General features: G+C 48.1%; 1 protein-coding gene across 12 annotated transcripts in view; it reads left to right on the top strand.

The window, feature by feature from the left end:
• Positions 1-16,627, top strand: part of BCAS3 (BCAS3 microtubule associated cell migration factor) — a 298,450-nt gene extending 281,823 nt beyond the window's left edge. For 8 of the 12 annotated variants that reach the window (XM_077787569.2, XM_085557225.1, XM_077787567.2 and 5 more), the window contains one exon: positions 15,766-16,627. In XM_077787569.2, coding sequence (XP_077643695.1) covers positions 15,766-15,789 — 24 coding nt within the window. In that variant the 3' untranslated portion in view covers positions 15,790-16,627. Of the gene's footprint in view, positions 1-1,148; positions 1,215-15,765 lie in introns of all 12 variants that reach the window. The other 4 variants (XM_085557228.1, XM_021524867.4, XM_085557229.1 and 1 more) reach the window with 1 other exon arrangement.

Below are 16,627 nucleotides of genomic sequence, written 5' to 3' on the forward strand. Positions count from 1 at the left end.
AACCTTCCTGTGAAATTTGGGGACCGAGAAGGGAAGCCACACATTTCCTGAGGTGCCAGAGCAAAGGGAGGAGAGCAGGCCCATGGCTCCTGTTCAAGGACCATCCTTCCTGGGGCTTTTTCCAGAGGAGAAAATATCTGTGCTCACAAGCTTTTTTCAAAGATCAGGAGCCACCTGGACATTGATGTACCTGTCCATTTAGTTTCAGGAATAGGATTAGGCCTTTATAGAGCTTTCAGTGATACCTTCTCCTCCCTCTCTCCTTCCCTCCCTCCCTTCCTGCCTTTCTTCCTTCCTTCCTGCTTAATTTTTCTAAGACAATTTTCCCCTTCTCTCTCCTCAGCTGTGTTTTATCCTAACTCATACATGGGCTATAGATACACAGAAAATTATTTTCTCCCTGAAGAGCATTTCTGCCAGGAGATTTCTGCACAGGTTCAGTGCAAAACCAGCTTGGGCAGCAAACCCACTGGTGGATCAAATAACATTGATGCTAAAAGCAGCCTTTGAACTTGCAGAATATTCATCCCAGGGTCAGAGATTAAATTACCCCCTCCAAGAAGTCTGGGAGCTCAGTGCAGTTCTTCCTACAAAAGGTTTATTTGGATGGGCCTGGTTGAAAAGAAAGGAAAATTCAGGCTTTTTAGGAGCCACCATTTTGGAAGTGCAGGATAAGGGGAGCATTGGCCTTGCACACATTTTGGGGTATCGAACACTTCAGTGTGGGTGTTTTGCTCTCTCCTGTCCAAGGGTGTCCCTGAGCAGCCCCATCCCACAGCCTTGGGCAGGTCCAAGAAGGGCATTTTTAATTTCCCAGTCATTTCCCATGTCTCCAAATCCAATCTTGCCACCAGCCCTGGGAGGTTTTACTGGAATTTCTTCCAGGTCATACATTATTTAAGGGGGAGGGGGTGTGAAGGCTGATACCATGAATATTTCTGATGTGAATTCAGGTTCATTGCCGTTTGTAGAAAAATTCTAAAGGGAGCACTGATGCCACAAGACAACTCTGACTTTCTGCCATTTGATAACAAACTTGGTCTACTGCATTTGCTTATTATCAACTGTGGTGTGGGGAGATTCCTTTTCTTTTTCTTCTTATTAAATCAAGGCCTTTTTATTTAAGAAATATTTTATTTTTGATACAGACACAGCCGGTGAAGTAGCAGTAAAAAACATCACTGCAAAGAGGCACATGGCTTTGAAATGTTTTGGTATGTAACATAACTGTATTGTTTTCAGGTCTTAACTTTTGCACAAAGACTATTTTCCCTTGTTCTAAAAGCAAACCCTCTCTCAGCTTTCCAAGGGCCACATACCTAACGTGGCTATAGGGGAACAAACCAAAAAATATCAAAGTGTCTCAAGTCATTTCCCAAATAACATTGTTCTGTTGCTCTCCTTAAATGAACAAGAGTTTCTTTGATTTTTTTTTTTTTTTAAGTCAAATTTAGGATTCTGCTGTTCAGAGCAGAGAGGTCACAAGGCCCTAATGTATTTAGCATTGACTGCCCTCTCTTGTAGTGCGTCTATTAGTCAGTAATTTGATTTGTACCTATTCATTTGCAGTCCCTGCAGGAGCTCTGAGCTGGCCCCAAGTATAATTGGTGCTGTCTCTATTTTTACATCATTAGATTAGCCCCGACTCCTGGCCACTTGTTGTCTGCGCTTGTCTGTCCATTTATACAACCTAATGTAACACAAAATTCATTACTGATCACATTACTTTCAACTCTGAAGCCAGCTTTGTGATAAACATTTTGTTAACCCTTCCCTGCCAGCGCACAGACCTGGGGGATAAATGCACTTTCCCCTCTGCAGGAAAAATCAATATCATAATAAAACAAAGTGCAGTCACATTCCTGGATTTGTCATTCCTCCCGGAGAAAGAAATGGGGAGGAACATATAGGAGATGACTAAATGGTGTCTGCATCCAGGCATCTCACTCTGCTCGATATGAAATGAGCTCAGCAGTGTCCTTTCTACTGGAATATAAAGAAGTGACACGAGATAGGGCCAGCACTCAATTTAAAACTTAATTTCTTACTCATTGTTCTGCAAGTGTTTTAGCTCTTCTGGTCAGGCTGTAATCAGGTTATGACATTATTGGAACTGGACATTTTTCTTCCAGTGCTTTGTCTCAAAAACAGTGAACAGAGACACAGTTCCCTTTCTTCCTTGGAGATTTGCTGCTGTGTTGGGTTTTTTTTTTTTTTGTTTGCTTGGGGTTGTGTTTTTTCCTCCTAATGATTAAGCAAATTAACTGCAGCACTCCAGAATTTCACAGGAAAATTCAAAGCTCTGTCCTGTCTAGCTTGGCTTTGCTCACTTTTGATTGTCTGCCGAGTTCCTCCTAAAGCATGAAGCTCTTTGCATCCCTGAGGTTTCTGCTGTTGATTCCAGGGGCAGCAAGAGGAGAGCCATGGTAGGTATTCCACCAGGGCTGAGCATCCTCCCAGCTCTGCTTGCAGCATCCTGCCCACGAGGTGATTCCTGCTCCCCAAATATGTTGTGGTGCACGCAAAAGCTGTTGGGTTTTTAACGAGTTTTCTAAATTCATTTTCTGTTTGCACAGCTTGGCTTGGAAATCTGTTATTTTGGGTTTTTCTAAATATTTAGAAATATTTCTCAGTGTTTATTAAATCTTCCCTTTAAAAGTTCTGAGGCCTGAAGCCTGCCCCACACCGAGCCATCCCACACTGGGAAGGGGGCAGGAGACAGGATTTTTCCATCTGTAATTCCTATAATTACCTTGTCATTCCTTTTAGGAGTCTTTCTATGGTGTTTTTGTGTAGGATATGACTTATGGCAAGCGTATCTCTCTCAGTAAGTATAAGAGCCCTCGGGTCCCAGCATTTGAACCAGGACTGGTATTTTTACAGCTGTTTTGTGAGCCAAAACCTCTTGCAGCTGCTGAGGTGGTGGCAGAATAAAGACAAGACAGTTCCTGTCCCTCCTCCCAAGCCCAGCAGCCCCAGAGAGCCGTTGAGTATTTGCTGATTTTTGGGATGTGCAGCACAGGCCATCACAGAGCTCTCATAAACTATGCATTGCCCTCTCCAGGGGAGATGGGAGAGGAGGCTGTGGAATGGAAACCCATTTGTGCAATAAATTGTTAAGCAGTCAAACTGTTAAATGAACACTTATTAGAGAGGTAGGATGAAGTATGAGTCACCAAACAGCAAAATGCACATTAACACAGCAAACCCTCTGCAGTAAATGGGAAGTCAAGAGCCAAGGCAATGCGAACGTTGCAGTGTGAGCCAACCCTCTGGCCCTGCAGCTTCCAGTCCTCTCAGCCCCTCTTCCACCACAGGATCTGCTCCTGGAGCTTCTCCCTTTGGATTCTGGATCATTCCCTGTGATGGTGCTGTGGCCTGCAGCTGTGCCCTCACCTCCCCTCACCCCTGCACCTTTCTCTGACAGAACAGCACACAGAGAGTCTCCTGATTTGCCCAAGAATCCTGCCTTGTTCTCCATGCTGGAGTCTGGGAGCATCAGGACTTGCTGGACAGTGATGGTGTTGGGTGTTTGATGGTCACAGTGTGCCTCAGGGGGTATGGGCAGGCAGAAAGAGAGGGCCAAGGAAAACCAGGAACAAACCCAAAGGGATTTTGGCCGGGGGAGGATCTCAGTGATCAGTGGAGAATCCCTGGAGCATCCCCATGGGATCAGCTCTGGTGGCTGCCCCAGGAGGAAGGAGGGTTGTGGCCAGGTCCCTGGCAGTGCTGGGAACACTTAGTCCTCCTTGAAGTATATATCCTCATTTGTGGTATGAAAAGATTAGCTTACCTCCCATTCCTAGCCTGCTGTCTCCCCACCATGGATAATATATAAAACAGTAGACTTTTATTCATTAACATTTATGGGAAAATGTTAATATTAAACTGTAAGTGAAAAGCCCCATCTTATTGAATTCTTCTGCTGTGTTATTGGGAGCCTAATTTCATTTTGCATTTAAATAAAAACCAGATGATGTTCAGGACGGTCAGGCAAGCATTCTGTAAGTGAGAATTTATCTTGCGATCTGGGTAAACAATGTCTCATCATTTAACAGTTATTATAAATAATGGGGTTTTAAGCACTTTGCTGGGAGTTCATATTGGCTCCACACGGGTTGCACTAAGGGAGAGAGAATTTCAGTGACATCTTCCAGGCATCCGGTGAGGAGGAATCATATCCTGAGCTCGCTTCTCAAGCTCCAGTTTTCATCCTCCTCTGGTTGTTATTGCTCAATATTGTGTGCACCATCCACTGACCAAAAAGAAAAAAAAAAAGAAAAAAAAACAAAAAAAAAAAAAACAAAAAAAAAAAAAAAACCAAAGAGGAAGGAAAATGACAAATTGGTTGGAAGCATTTTGAAAATGAAGAAACCCTGTTTGAAGCTTCCCCATAAAAGGGGAATGTGTTCAGCCCCCAGCAGATGTTCATGCAGGTAGCTGAGCCTCCAAAAGGGAGATTCTTTCAGTAAAAATGGGGCTGTGTAAAAGTTGTGCATTTACAAAGATCATAAAGCAACTGCTTTTTTCTGTGTTTCTGCTGGTGCCCTCTGAAATGACATTACTGCTGGTTTTATGCTTGGGAACGTGTGAGGTAGATTATAAAAAGAGTAAAAACTGCTAAAATAGTAAATAGCTTTCCCCCCCACTCCTTTTGCTTTTATTCTGCTTTTCAGTGCTGTCCTGTCATTGAGGGGGCAGCCCTTGGTGCTCTCTGGCTTTGCTCCATGTTCCTCAGACCCCTCCAAGGCATTTCCCACCAGGAGCAGCTTCCCTTCCATCTGTCCTGCATCCTGGGGAGGGGGGAGTTAGCCTTCCATGCAGGCAGGGGGTGAATTTTAGGAACAACTATCTGCTGTTGTGGAAAGATCCTGAATTTGGGAACTCCTGATGCTGGCTGGTGGTGGCACCTCCCTGAGTCCACCTCAGGACATGAACTGCCTGCTGCCTTTTTCTGCGTGACCCATTTTATACCGTTTTCCAAAAAGACCCCCACAGCTAAAACACCATCTTCTTTTACTTGTTTATTTACTTATTTGGGATATTTATTTGTTGTTCCCTTGGTCAGTGACTTTCTCAGTAAGTGCCCAACACATGAACTCTGTGTTTACACCAAAACTTGATGGTGTTGTGAAAGACAAAGGGTCAGTATCACTTCTCTGACCCATTCCAAAGATGTTTTTCTGGGAAGGCTGCAGGCAGGACCTGCTCTGCTGTCTCTGCTCCAGCTCAGTGACATAACAGGGGATCCAGGAGCCAGAGGGGCTGGGGATGGAGAGCTCTGGTTGGGGTGAGTGGCATGGAAATGGTGGCATTTTCCTAAAAATATTCTAATGCCCTGTGTTGTGGAGGATGCTTGGACATGTTGCTGTGCTGGAATTCTCCTCAGGCAGAGCACAGCATTCCCATGGATGCCATCTCCTATCAATTCCCACATGCCACAGCTATTCCTGGTGGGTGCTCCCACCTTGTCAGGTACAAATGACATTTGGAAGCATAAATCAAGAGGTAAATTAACCTTGCAGCTTTCTTCCCTCGTCTGCAACCATGGAGGCAGCAGTGGGAGGTGAATTGTGCAGGGACAGATCCCTAACGGAAAAGTTGAAGGTGCTTTTTGTCCTCCACTCAGAGCTACTTTTAGCCACACGCTCTGGAAAAAAAAATCTTTTGATTAGATCATGCCAGGACTGTGTTGTCTCTCTGGTTTACCTTTTGGAAATGTGGCTGGTCAGCCACCAAAATGTGAGCAAAAATTCTGCAGAAGAGCACAACACGAGGAGCAGGTAGTTAATGTGAACTTCACTGCCAGGTGCCTAAACACAAGGCAGAATCATGATTTAAATTGCCTTTTCTGGGGGCTGTGACCAGAGGAATGCCTTGGTTTGCCATTAGGTCTTTCAGATTTCACACAGAGTTACCTTCCACCAGCTCCTCCACCAGCTGCAGCTCATCCACACGCTTGTAAGAGTGCAGCTACAAAGATGGAGCGTAATAGAATCAATGCTTGGAACAATTTTTAAAATATGACTTTCAAAAAGCAAAACCTTGAATTTACTATTTCCAGCTGCCTTCTGCTTTCAGGAGCACAAATGTGAATTGCTGTGTTCAACAGCTCCGTTAACAAAGGAACAAATTAAGCTTTGAATGCCACTTTTATCAAGGCTCCTTCATATTTATGTGTAACATCAGAATTTGGGGCTCTATAAATAAGAGAGAGTGGATTGAGAGCCTCAAGCAGCCCTGCAAGAGAGGGAGCCCACGAGACTGAGCTGGTGTTTTTCCAGGCTGGGTTAACACTCAGTCAAGGTAGAGCTGTGATTTTAAGGGAATGGCTGCAAGCTCTGAGTGCTTTGCACAATTAGGGCTGTGTTTACAAAGTTGGTCTGCTTGAAGCAGCCATGTCAACACAATCTTTGAAAAAATGGAGCGAACACACTAAATAAATTGCATTCGGGCCTGGGGTGATTTGGGTGGGTTTGGAGCTCCTCAGTGACACTGAACTACTGCCAGGGAGGTGGGAGGGGGAGACTGGTCCTGAGCTCCACCTGAGCTCTCCCAGCTCAAGAGCCTTGAACTGTTCAGATGAGCAGCCAGGGCTGAGGCTGTGGTGACATCATTTCGTGAGCTTCAACAAAACTCTCCTGATTTGGACCAGCTGAGCATCTGCTCCCCCCCCCCACCCCCCAAACTTTTTAACTTTTCCTTTGAATCAAACCCAAATTCCAGTCTGGTCTAGCTTCCTCCTCAGCATCAATCTGCACCAGGGGAGCAGCCCAGAGGCTCTCACTGGCCCAAAAGGCCACTTTGTGTCAGAAGCACTAGAAGTTGTGCCAGATTGACTTTGCTTTGTAATCTTATACTTTTAAAATGAGCTCGGCAGTGTGTGTGTGTGTGTCAGAGCACAGAGAGCACGTGTGGGAGATGCACAGAGGCACTCTGAGCACTGAGCCCACCCCAAGGCTCTCTTCCTGCCTGAAAGGCTTGAAGGAGGCCAAATGCTGAGGTGGCATCACAGAGAGGATAGAATTAGGTCTGAGATGGGAAAGGAGCTGAAATGTGGAGGGTCAGGTGTGAAATTCTCATGCAGAGTGGCAGCAGTCACTGTGGACACCTCGAGGTCATCACCAGGTTTGTGGGTTTGACCTTCAGGCAGCTTTTCCTTACCCAGCTTTTTGCTGGAACTGTTTGGCTGAGCCAAGGAGGAGGAGGAGGGACCCTGAGGGCTCCTGGCCATCCCTGTCTGTACCTCTGGGACACGACCTGTGTCCTGAGACCCGAGTGGCTGCAGCTCTGCAGGGAAGGGGAATGCTCAGATTCACACCTGCTCTGGATAGAAGATGTTCCAGGAATATCCAGGAATAGGAGCGTTGCCTCCAGCATTTCTGAGCAATATCCCCAGAGTTCAGTGGGTGCAAGACGTGGTAGGTGTCATAAACATGCATTTTACTTTGAATCTGTAATTTCCTTCGTGAAGTGGAGGCTGACAGAGGGGTCAGTGTTGAGCAATCCAAGGCACTCCCATAACCCTGGGAATGAGAGACCAAACCCAGGAATTTTAATACAGTGTTTTCTCTGCAAATGCTTTTGGTCTGATATACACAGATGTGCTGCTTGCGTAACCAAAGATGCAAGATAGTTCTGCCTAAATGCATTAAAAAACTTGCCTACACACTCTGGCTGGCACAGGAAATCATGTATTCCACATAGGATATCTTACAGGAATTTGGAGTAGCAGCAAAGTGAAACTTTTAGGATGGGGTAAGAGAGAATTCCTTTAAACCCAAGCATCACTGCATATTAATTCAAAAACCTCATCTGTAAATCTTACACAAGGAGTTGTAGGCTTGCAGGACGTGATGGGCTACAGAAATGATTTTCTGTTTGACTGTCATAGCTTTTGAGATTTCACATGCTGGCTAAAATCAGCAACTCTTCCTTCTGAAGAGCCATTTATGTAGGAAAACATCCTAAACCTCTTTACAAAAATATACAGCTCTAGGAAACTTGAGATTATTTTTTAAAAGCATTGGAAGTCATTGTGAAAGTGCCTATCTTGAAGAATAGTCTCCCTCTAAATACCAGTCCTTTATCTGGTGCACTTTTAACCTTCCATAAAATGCTCAGAGTCAAGTCTGGCGAGATGCCAGAGTCTTGGGTCTCCTACTCCATGGGCTCGAGCCACATGGAGCTTTCTGGGTGCTCTTTTTAAAGGAGCAAACAACCTGTTTTAGAAGTTGATGCAGGAAGATGTTTTGTCCTTTTCTCACCGATCTCTTTGTGCCTGAAGCAGACCTGGACATTTCTGTAAGCTCAGGTGTCCTCCCTATTTTGCAAGTGTTAAATTGTTTGGCATCCCCGCAGTGAAATCAGGCACCAGAAATGAGATTTGGGGTCTCAGAGGGACTCTGATTTCAGAAGTCTCTGTCTTCATGATGTTCAGAAGGTTCTGTCTTCATTCCCCTGCTTCTCTCCCTCCTCCTGTACCTCCCCATCTCCTTGCTGGATCCTGCCACCTCTGTTCCAGGATGCCAGGTTTCATCTCCAAGTGCATGGCATGAGCCAGCTCTGTGTGGATTCAGCTCTGGAGTTATTGTAAGGCAGTTTGACAGTAACTAATATTTTACATAGGCCACTGAATCCTGATTTCACAGAAGTTGCTCAGGCAGTGTTCCCCAGTCTTCATTACTTGCAAATTTAATGGAGGTGCTTCTGTGGCGTCTCAGCATCTTTCAGGTTGTGACAGATTGAGACAGTTTTAACACAGGAACTGATTTTCAATGTTCACATGCCATGGGTTTTGTTTTTTGTTTTTTGTTTTTTTTTTCCTTATTTGAAAAGAGTTTAAAGTCTCTTTTGTGAAACTGCTGAGTATATAAAAGAGGAAAAAGAAACATTTCTGAGGAGCAGGTCTGTCATGCTGTCACCCAGAGGAGTTGGTCTCACTGTGCTGAGTGCCAGTGCAGGTGAACAGGCTTGGGGCAGAGAGCAGCTTTAACTGACTTTTGAACATTATCATAATAAGCTGAAATTGTAATCATAGCAATATATAAACAATTATAAAACAATATATTAAAAAAATGACTTTTTGCCTGTGCTCACTCTGGAAAGGAGCAACCCACATTTGCCCAGAAATTCCAGCCATCTCAAATCAAAACCAACTTGGAAGATTAAGATTTTTAATGAGGACTCCGTGCTTTCGTTTCACTGCAATTGAATATTAACGATTTTTGTTCATCCAAATCCCCAAAAGCACAGGTTCCCCTGGGGGTGCAGTGCCCCCCTGAGCCCTCCCTGACGGCAGATCCCCGGAGCTGCCAGCGGGGCTGGAGCCCCTCGCTCCAAGCACCCGCCAAGGGTGCTGGAGATGGATTATAATTAGAGCTCCCTCGTTAGCATAATTACATTTCATTAAGGAAAAAAAAAGTAAATACTCAAGAAAAACCTCCAAGTGCAGTAGCAGTGATGTAATTGATGTCATTTCCCAATTCCCCGATATTTCCTCATCCTGATGCACTTTCCCACCTCGCGTTGGCTTTTGAGCTCTTCTCCACCTCGTGTGTCCCAGCAGCAGCTCCCACTGCCCTGGGCACGGTGATGATGCTCAGAGTGAATGTTTCCTGCAGAAACGGTGCCAAAAGCACCAAGCAGAGTTTGGGATCTTGTCCGAATCCTGAAAGATGGGTAAGTGCCAGTGGGAGCTCCTGGGGGGAGCACATCCCACTCCCTTCAGCAGCAATCAGTGAAATTAAAATGTTTAACTCGCCCATTCACTGGGGAGCTTGTGTAAATTACAAACAGTTTAAGAGATCCTCAAGATTTCCATTGTGCTAATACAAATTGCCTTTTAGCATTCCCTTTAAATAGGGCCCTTTTGAGTGAGAATCCAGATGGCAGAAGCTCCATAATTATTATTCATTACACTTAATAAATAACACTCGGGAAAGCCCCAGTCAGTTCTGCAAGTCCCCTACGATGGGCATTGTGTAAATGTAAGGGTGAAAAAATAGTCCTTGCCACAGAATCTGTCAGGATTTCAGTCAAAGACGAGGAGCTATGAAGGGCCCTTATGTGTGCCTGCCCCAGAGCATGGGCCAGGCTGGCATTCCCAGAGCTCTGTCCGCAGGGAATCTCCTCCAAAAGGAAAGGGAATTGTCTTTGGTTTCAAAAAGAGGCTTGAATTTTTGCCTTTTAGCTGTTTATTCAGAAGCCCCCATGGATGAGGAGAGGTGGGTTTGGTGAGCAGCACCTCGTGTCTCTCTGGAAAATTCCTGTCCCACGTCCTCGTTTTGGGATGCGTCCGTGGCCCCTCAGCGCACGGCAGAGCCTGAAAAGTTCTCCAGAATAATTGCTGTGAATGACAGAAATGAAATCGAGGAGATTCGAGCTCTGCTGGCCATTACCCCACTTCCTGCATTCCAACTTGTTAATTGTCTAATTCCTAACGAGTCTTGGGGCGTCTGATAGACTTTGTGATGCGTGCTCTCTGCGACGCTTCCTTCCCTCCCCTCCCTGGCCTCATCCTTCACCAGAGACCTTGTTCCTTTAAAAAATGCCATCCTTAAAAATCAGAAATACTCAGCCCAGCAAAAGGAAAAGGGAACTTGACATTAGTTGAGCTTGAAAGGCTTGGTGCTGTGAAAAGTGACTGACGTGTGAAAAGAGGCTACAATTAGTTCTTTCCCCGAGCACTCTCCCATTCAGTCCAGGGTCACTCCTTCAGCGAGCTGCAGCTTTGAGGGTAATGTGTTGTGACAGTTTGAGATGATGAAGAATAATTCTTGTATTCAGAGTTGCTGCCGCTTCCCCGCTGCCCTGACACATCAGGCTGCTGTCATTGTATCACTTATCCCGGGCAGCCCCTCCGTAGGTAAGAGGAAAGGGTCAGCTCTTCCAGCAAATGATTTGGGATATTTTGAAACTGTGCTTAAAGAGGGGAAGGCAAACAGAGAGAAAGGAAAAACCATTAGGAGAAATAATAATGCACTAGAGAGGAGATTTTTGAGTGGACATAAAGGAGATACCAGGGCTTCGAGTGGACCACTACAGGAGAGCACAGCTAAGAAAGGCAGCATAATTTATGAGTGTTCCGGGCAAAAGAGGGCTATATAGATTTTCTTCAGGCCTTGAATTAATGTGCCCTATAAAATGGTTTCACATTTAGGCTTGGCAGGGCTTTGTACCTTGGATTTGATGGGGTCCTTTGACAGTTCCTGGAGCTTTCTGGAATGGAGGGTGCAGCTGGACCTCGAACAGCACCGCTCTCCCAGACCTACAGACCCCAGGCTGTCCCCAGAGCAGCTCCTCCTCCTCTTCCTCCTCCTCCTCTTCCTCCTCCTCCCTCCACCTCGGCAGCCAACTCAGGAGGGCAGTGTGGCTCGGGCAGAGGAGCGAGGGGCAGGACAGGCTGGCTGCAGCATGGCAGTCGGGAATATCAGCACTCGGGAATGATTCCTGCAAGGTTCCCTTGCCAGTTCCTCGTGGAACACTGCCCACGGTGCAGGAGGGCTGTGGGCAGCCCCGCTGGCAGCCGTGCCAGGCAGGGAGCAGCCAACATCCCGGCTCCTCTGATGCCCCACTGCTGCCCCAGTGTTCCCGCAGGCCCAGAGCTGTGCCGTGAGAGGGGATGGCTGGCCAGGGACTCAGGATGGCCACTTGCCATCCCACGCCAGCAGCCACGAGGATTTTCAGTGCTGCTGCTGCCTCCACCACAGTGGAAAGTGTGTGTGCCCTGAAAATCCCGTTACTCTGGGACCCTGGGTGATGCCAGCAGTGCCCATTACTGTTACTGTCAAAAGCGCAGGCAGGGCTGTTCCCAGCTCCCCTGAAGTGACTTTCTCCTCATGGCTTCAGCAGATGTTCCAGCTCCTTCACTTTTTTCCCTTTTTTTTTTTTTTTTTTTTTTAGGGCAGGCAGGACTTTGTGAGTCGTTTCCTCCGGGGACATGGGCAGGTTTTAGTATTTGCCTTTCCAGTATTAGCATTTATTTGTATTTGTGTTTGTTTTTCACGGGCTTCTGAAAGCCTCAGGGAGCCATTTGTGGGGCCAAAATAATGCAAGTGCTGGTCTTCTCACAGTATTTCATTTCCTTGATGGTGGAAACGCTACAAGAAGAGCAGGTCTCATGTTATTTTGACCCCATAAATAGCTCCCAGAGGCCCCTTTCTTCCTTCTCCCACCCACTCCCCCCCAAATCAAATATTTAGGTTTCTGCAAAGCCTGACTTCTCAACCCTGGTTATCTTGCTTCAGCAGAAGCAAATTGCAGTTATTACAAAATAGCCAGAGAGTCTATAAGGCCGAATGGGTTTTATATGATGCACAATTTGTTGGCTACTGTACAAGTTCATTAAAGTGTATCATAAGAGGTTGTTTTACTGGTACATTTAAGGAAGTTAATACATCTCGACAGTGTGTGCATGGGGGAATGCAGATACAATAACCCTCAGACTTGCTGGGGCCAAGTCCATTGCTGGCGTGACTCCACCGGAGTGAACGGAATCGCTGCCCGGGCAGCCCTGGGGTGCTGCTGAGCCCTGAGCCTGCTGCTCTGGGCTCTCCTGCCACCCACTCCCATCTTTCCCCGGGGATTTGCTCCTGTTTGCTGTCTTCCCAGCACGGAGGATGTCAGTGGTCTCACTGTGTGATGTTCCTTTTTAGCTCGGGAGGTGTTCCAGGTCCTTCAGCTGTGCCACGGGGGCTCGGCTGTCCCATCCTGGGCTGGCTTCAGGGACCTGTCTCTCCTGATACCCGACAGTCCCACCCTGCAGCTCCTGCTGCACTTGCTTGGTCTATCCAGATGTGTGAGAAATGATCCTCCAGTTTTCACTCTGTAGCAGGAAAGGTGTCCCCATGTCATGGAGGCATTCCCAGTCTTGTCTGTGCATCTCATGGGAATCTCATTGATGTCCCTCTGCTCTGCCCTGCTCTGCTGTAAGGGCTGGGAGGAAGAATAATCATATACACTGGATTTTTTTTTAAATTTATTTTTTATTAATGAAACAGAGCAATGTGTGGAGACCAGGCAGCCGTGCTGCCTGTGGTGCTGGGGTCAGCTGTGTGGGCAGGTAGCCCCTGGTGACCGTGTCATGGCTAATTGTCCCCCTGGTGTGACCCAGCCGTGCTGGAGGTGAGGGCAAAAGCCCAATTTCCTGAGCACAGCAGAGCTCTCCGTGGCAACCCAGCACTTCTCCAGGGTTTCCTCAGCTAGCAGAACACACTGCTCGTCTGCCCGGCCGGGTAATTGGTTCCAGAGTGAGAGCCGGGCTGTGTGGGATGGGGAATGCGTGCCCGGGGGTGGCAGCCTGCATGTGGGAGCTCCCCGGCTTTGAGCCTGACACCCCCTGAGCTAGACCGGGCTGGAAAATCCCCTCTGCCCCTCTGTCCCCTGCCTTGTGTCCCTGCCCGTCAGGAATGGCCAGGTTTCCCTGCCTGGCAGCAGCAAGGGGAGCTCAGGACAGCGCGGAGCTGTGGGACACAGCCAGGACAGGATTCCCTCCCCGTGCCCACCCTCTGCATCCCTGATTTCTGCTCCCTGCTTCTCCCTGGCTGGCATCAGTGTCTGCAGTGCCACCCCCTGGCAGGCCCCGCAGAGGTGACAGGAGCTGCCAGCCTCTGCACACCCCAGAAAAGCCCAAATCCCCCCAAATCCCACCCGGGCAGGGCGCAGGGTCCCACACCAGGCGCTGAGGGATGGGCAGGAGCTCAGCCCCCAGGGCAGAAACAGCCTCAAAACTCCTCTCTCTGTCCCTCTCCCTTGTCTCGCTGGAAACACTGTGCCTGGAAATCAATTCTAGGTGGGAAAGAGAGCAGAATCACCCGGGATGAGCCATGCCAGGGTTTGGGGGAGCCCAGCAGCACTGCCCAGCACCCCCAGCTCTGACGTGGGACCTTTAAGCAAAGCCAGCTGTGTGCTGAGGGAGATGAAAGCCCCAAATCAGACAGGATAAGCACAGTATTAGTGTGGGATACGCCACTCATTTCTGATTTAAATTACTGTTTTTACTTCCTGGACTCATGGGAGAGTAAGGATGTGAGGAAAATGAAGAGATTTAGACACGGACATTCCTTCACCAAATACTGGCAAAAAATGGTGATGAATACAGCTGAGGTCATTCATTACCAGCGCTGCTTTCAGGGTGATCAGCTTCCTGATTTGTTCTGATTTGTTCTCCTCGTATCCTGGGCAGATTATCTCCTTACAGGTTACCTCCAGGATGAGGGATTAAATCCCACAGCCCTCACTGCTAGGTGTGTGTAGGGCTGCTGGCCCTGCAGTGCCAGAGGATGCTGGGGTGGGATGCTTTTTGTCTTAGGGAAAAGCTGACTTTTTGCTGTTCCCTATACTTTGTGTATAGATCTGTCCTTATCACAGAGTCCCACTGCAGGCAAAGGACTGCTGTGGTGTTTACAGAAGGTTAAATATCCCAGGTGAGGCAGTGGAAGTGCAGGAATATTTAGCAGAAAGCAGAGCAGGCACTGCTCCTCCAGCTCCTGCGGCTCCTTTCCACCCCAGACAAGTCTTACATAGAACCAGAGAAAGGTTTGGGTGGGAAGAGACCTTAAAGGTCATCTCATTCCACCCCCTGCCATGTGCAGGGACCCCTCCCACTATCCCAAGATGCTTCAAGCCCATCCAACCTGGCCTTGAGGATTGCCAGGGATGGGGCAGCCACAGCTGCTCTGTTCCACTGTCTCCACCTTCACAGGGAACAATTTTTTCCAATATCCCATCTAAATGTCTCTTCCAGCTTAAAGTCATTCCTCCTTGTCCTGTTACTCTGTGCCTTTATAAAAAGTCCTTCTCCAGCTCTGCTGTAGCCCCTCCAGGTCTTCTTTCCCCCTTGGCAGCAGAGGAATTTGCCCAAAAACTCCTGTCCCCATCCTGTCGCCTCCAGCCCAGGCTGCCCAGACCAAGTTGTGCTCGGGGTCACACATCACAGCTCCCCAGAGTATTCCTTGTCTCCTGTCACCACTGTCACTCTGGGGGAGGATTCCTGTGCCATCCCTGGGCTCTGCCTCATGTCCCTGCTGCATGCCACCGCTGAGTGCTGCCAGGGGGATGCTGCACGTGGCCACCGAGTCAGCTGCAGGGTTCAAGTGGCTCACAGAGAGGCCACGGCTGGAAACCATGCCCTGCACACACAAAAATCCTCCCGTTTGGAGATTAGGGAGCACTCAAGGCTCCTGGAGGTCACAGAGGGGAGATGTCTGGGTGGGTGTGACCAGGAGAGGGAGAGCCACAGCCAGGCTGCTTTCTCTTTTGCTTTGGGGCACGGCTGAGGAAAGGGGATGTTTTCTCTTAGACTTGAAAAAGCTGAGTTCCTTACGTCCATTTGGGCAGGATAAAGGGCTGTGGAACGTCCTGGTGTTCCCAAGGTGGGGAATGGCAGTGGCTATGCACTGCTGGTGCCCACTCTGCCAGTCCCCCTTCCCAGCATGACTGGGAGAGAAGATTTTCCATCATCTGCAGCCATCCCCTTCATACCCTGCTCAGTTCAGCCGTGAGACCCCCACTATGGAATCCTGCCATGTCCTGAGCAGGTAATGCCTCCATCTCTGGCTCAGCTGAGCTCTGAGCCCAGCTGGAGAGAAGTGCAACCAGGAGCTGGCATTCCTCAGGAGCCATTCCCAAATCAGCCGGGGAAAGGACGATGAGCAAACCTTAGAGCAACGCACCAGCAAAGGGATTTGTCAGTAAAGCATCTGTCTGACGACTCTGGGGGTTTATCCCGAGCACTAACCAGGAGCTTCTCTCTCTCCCTTGCAGAGCTTCAGCGAGAGGGAAGCATAGAGACGCTCAGCAACAGCTCGGGCTCCACCAGCGGCAGCATCCCCCGCAACTTCGACGGCGGCTACCGCTCACCGCTCCCCACCAACGAGAACCAGCCCCTGAGCCTGTTCCCCACGGGATTCCCCTAAAGCAGCCACCCACCAGGGACACCTCCAGCCAGGGGAACGAGCTGCCTCTCCCCCAAACAGTCCCGCTGTGTCTGTCACCTGCCAGCTCCCCGGGGCCGGGATGCTTCTCGGTACCCTGATGAATATTGACGGCTCTTAAACCTCCCTGGAAGCATCCTCATGAAATCTCGGCTCTGTGTTCCTGTGCAAAAGAGGCTCCATCTTCAGTCCTGATAGCTCTGCAGCTTCTTTTCTCGCTGTCTTCAGGAAGAGGTTGGGTGAGGAGAAATGCTCCTTGGCCGTCTTGGGTCAAGCACAAGGTTTCACAATTGTTCTCTGTTTTTTTCATGCTGAGAGGTGAATCTCTGTAACTCAGAGGAGCTCTCGCCGTTCCTGAGAGTGCCGAGCATTAATGGGTGAACTGGAGAGACTGGAAACTGGACAGGGTTGATGATGTTATTCCTTCCTCATCGCGTCTCCTTGCTGCCCTTCTTCCCCTCTGATTCTCATCGATGCCAGGAGTATTACAAATGGAAATGTTTCTTTTTGTTCTTGCGAAGAATTCTCTCTCTCGCTCCGATTTTCTTCTAGTCATGTATTTTAGAAATGTACTTAATTGACTAATTGCAGTCATGGATTTCTCATATTTGGTTATAAAATTTGTTCGCTGGAACTCAGATATCTGTCCAGAAATGCATGTGTCATTGAATAAATCTAAGTTAAACAAGAAA

The sequence above is a fragment of the Lonchura striata genome, chromosome 19 (assembly GCF_050655825.1).
Source record: "Lonchura striata isolate lonStrDom1 chromosome 19, ASM5065582v1, whole genome shotgun sequence".
NCBI classification, from domain to species: Eukaryota; Metazoa; Chordata; class Aves; order Passeriformes; family Estrildidae; genus Lonchura; species Lonchura striata.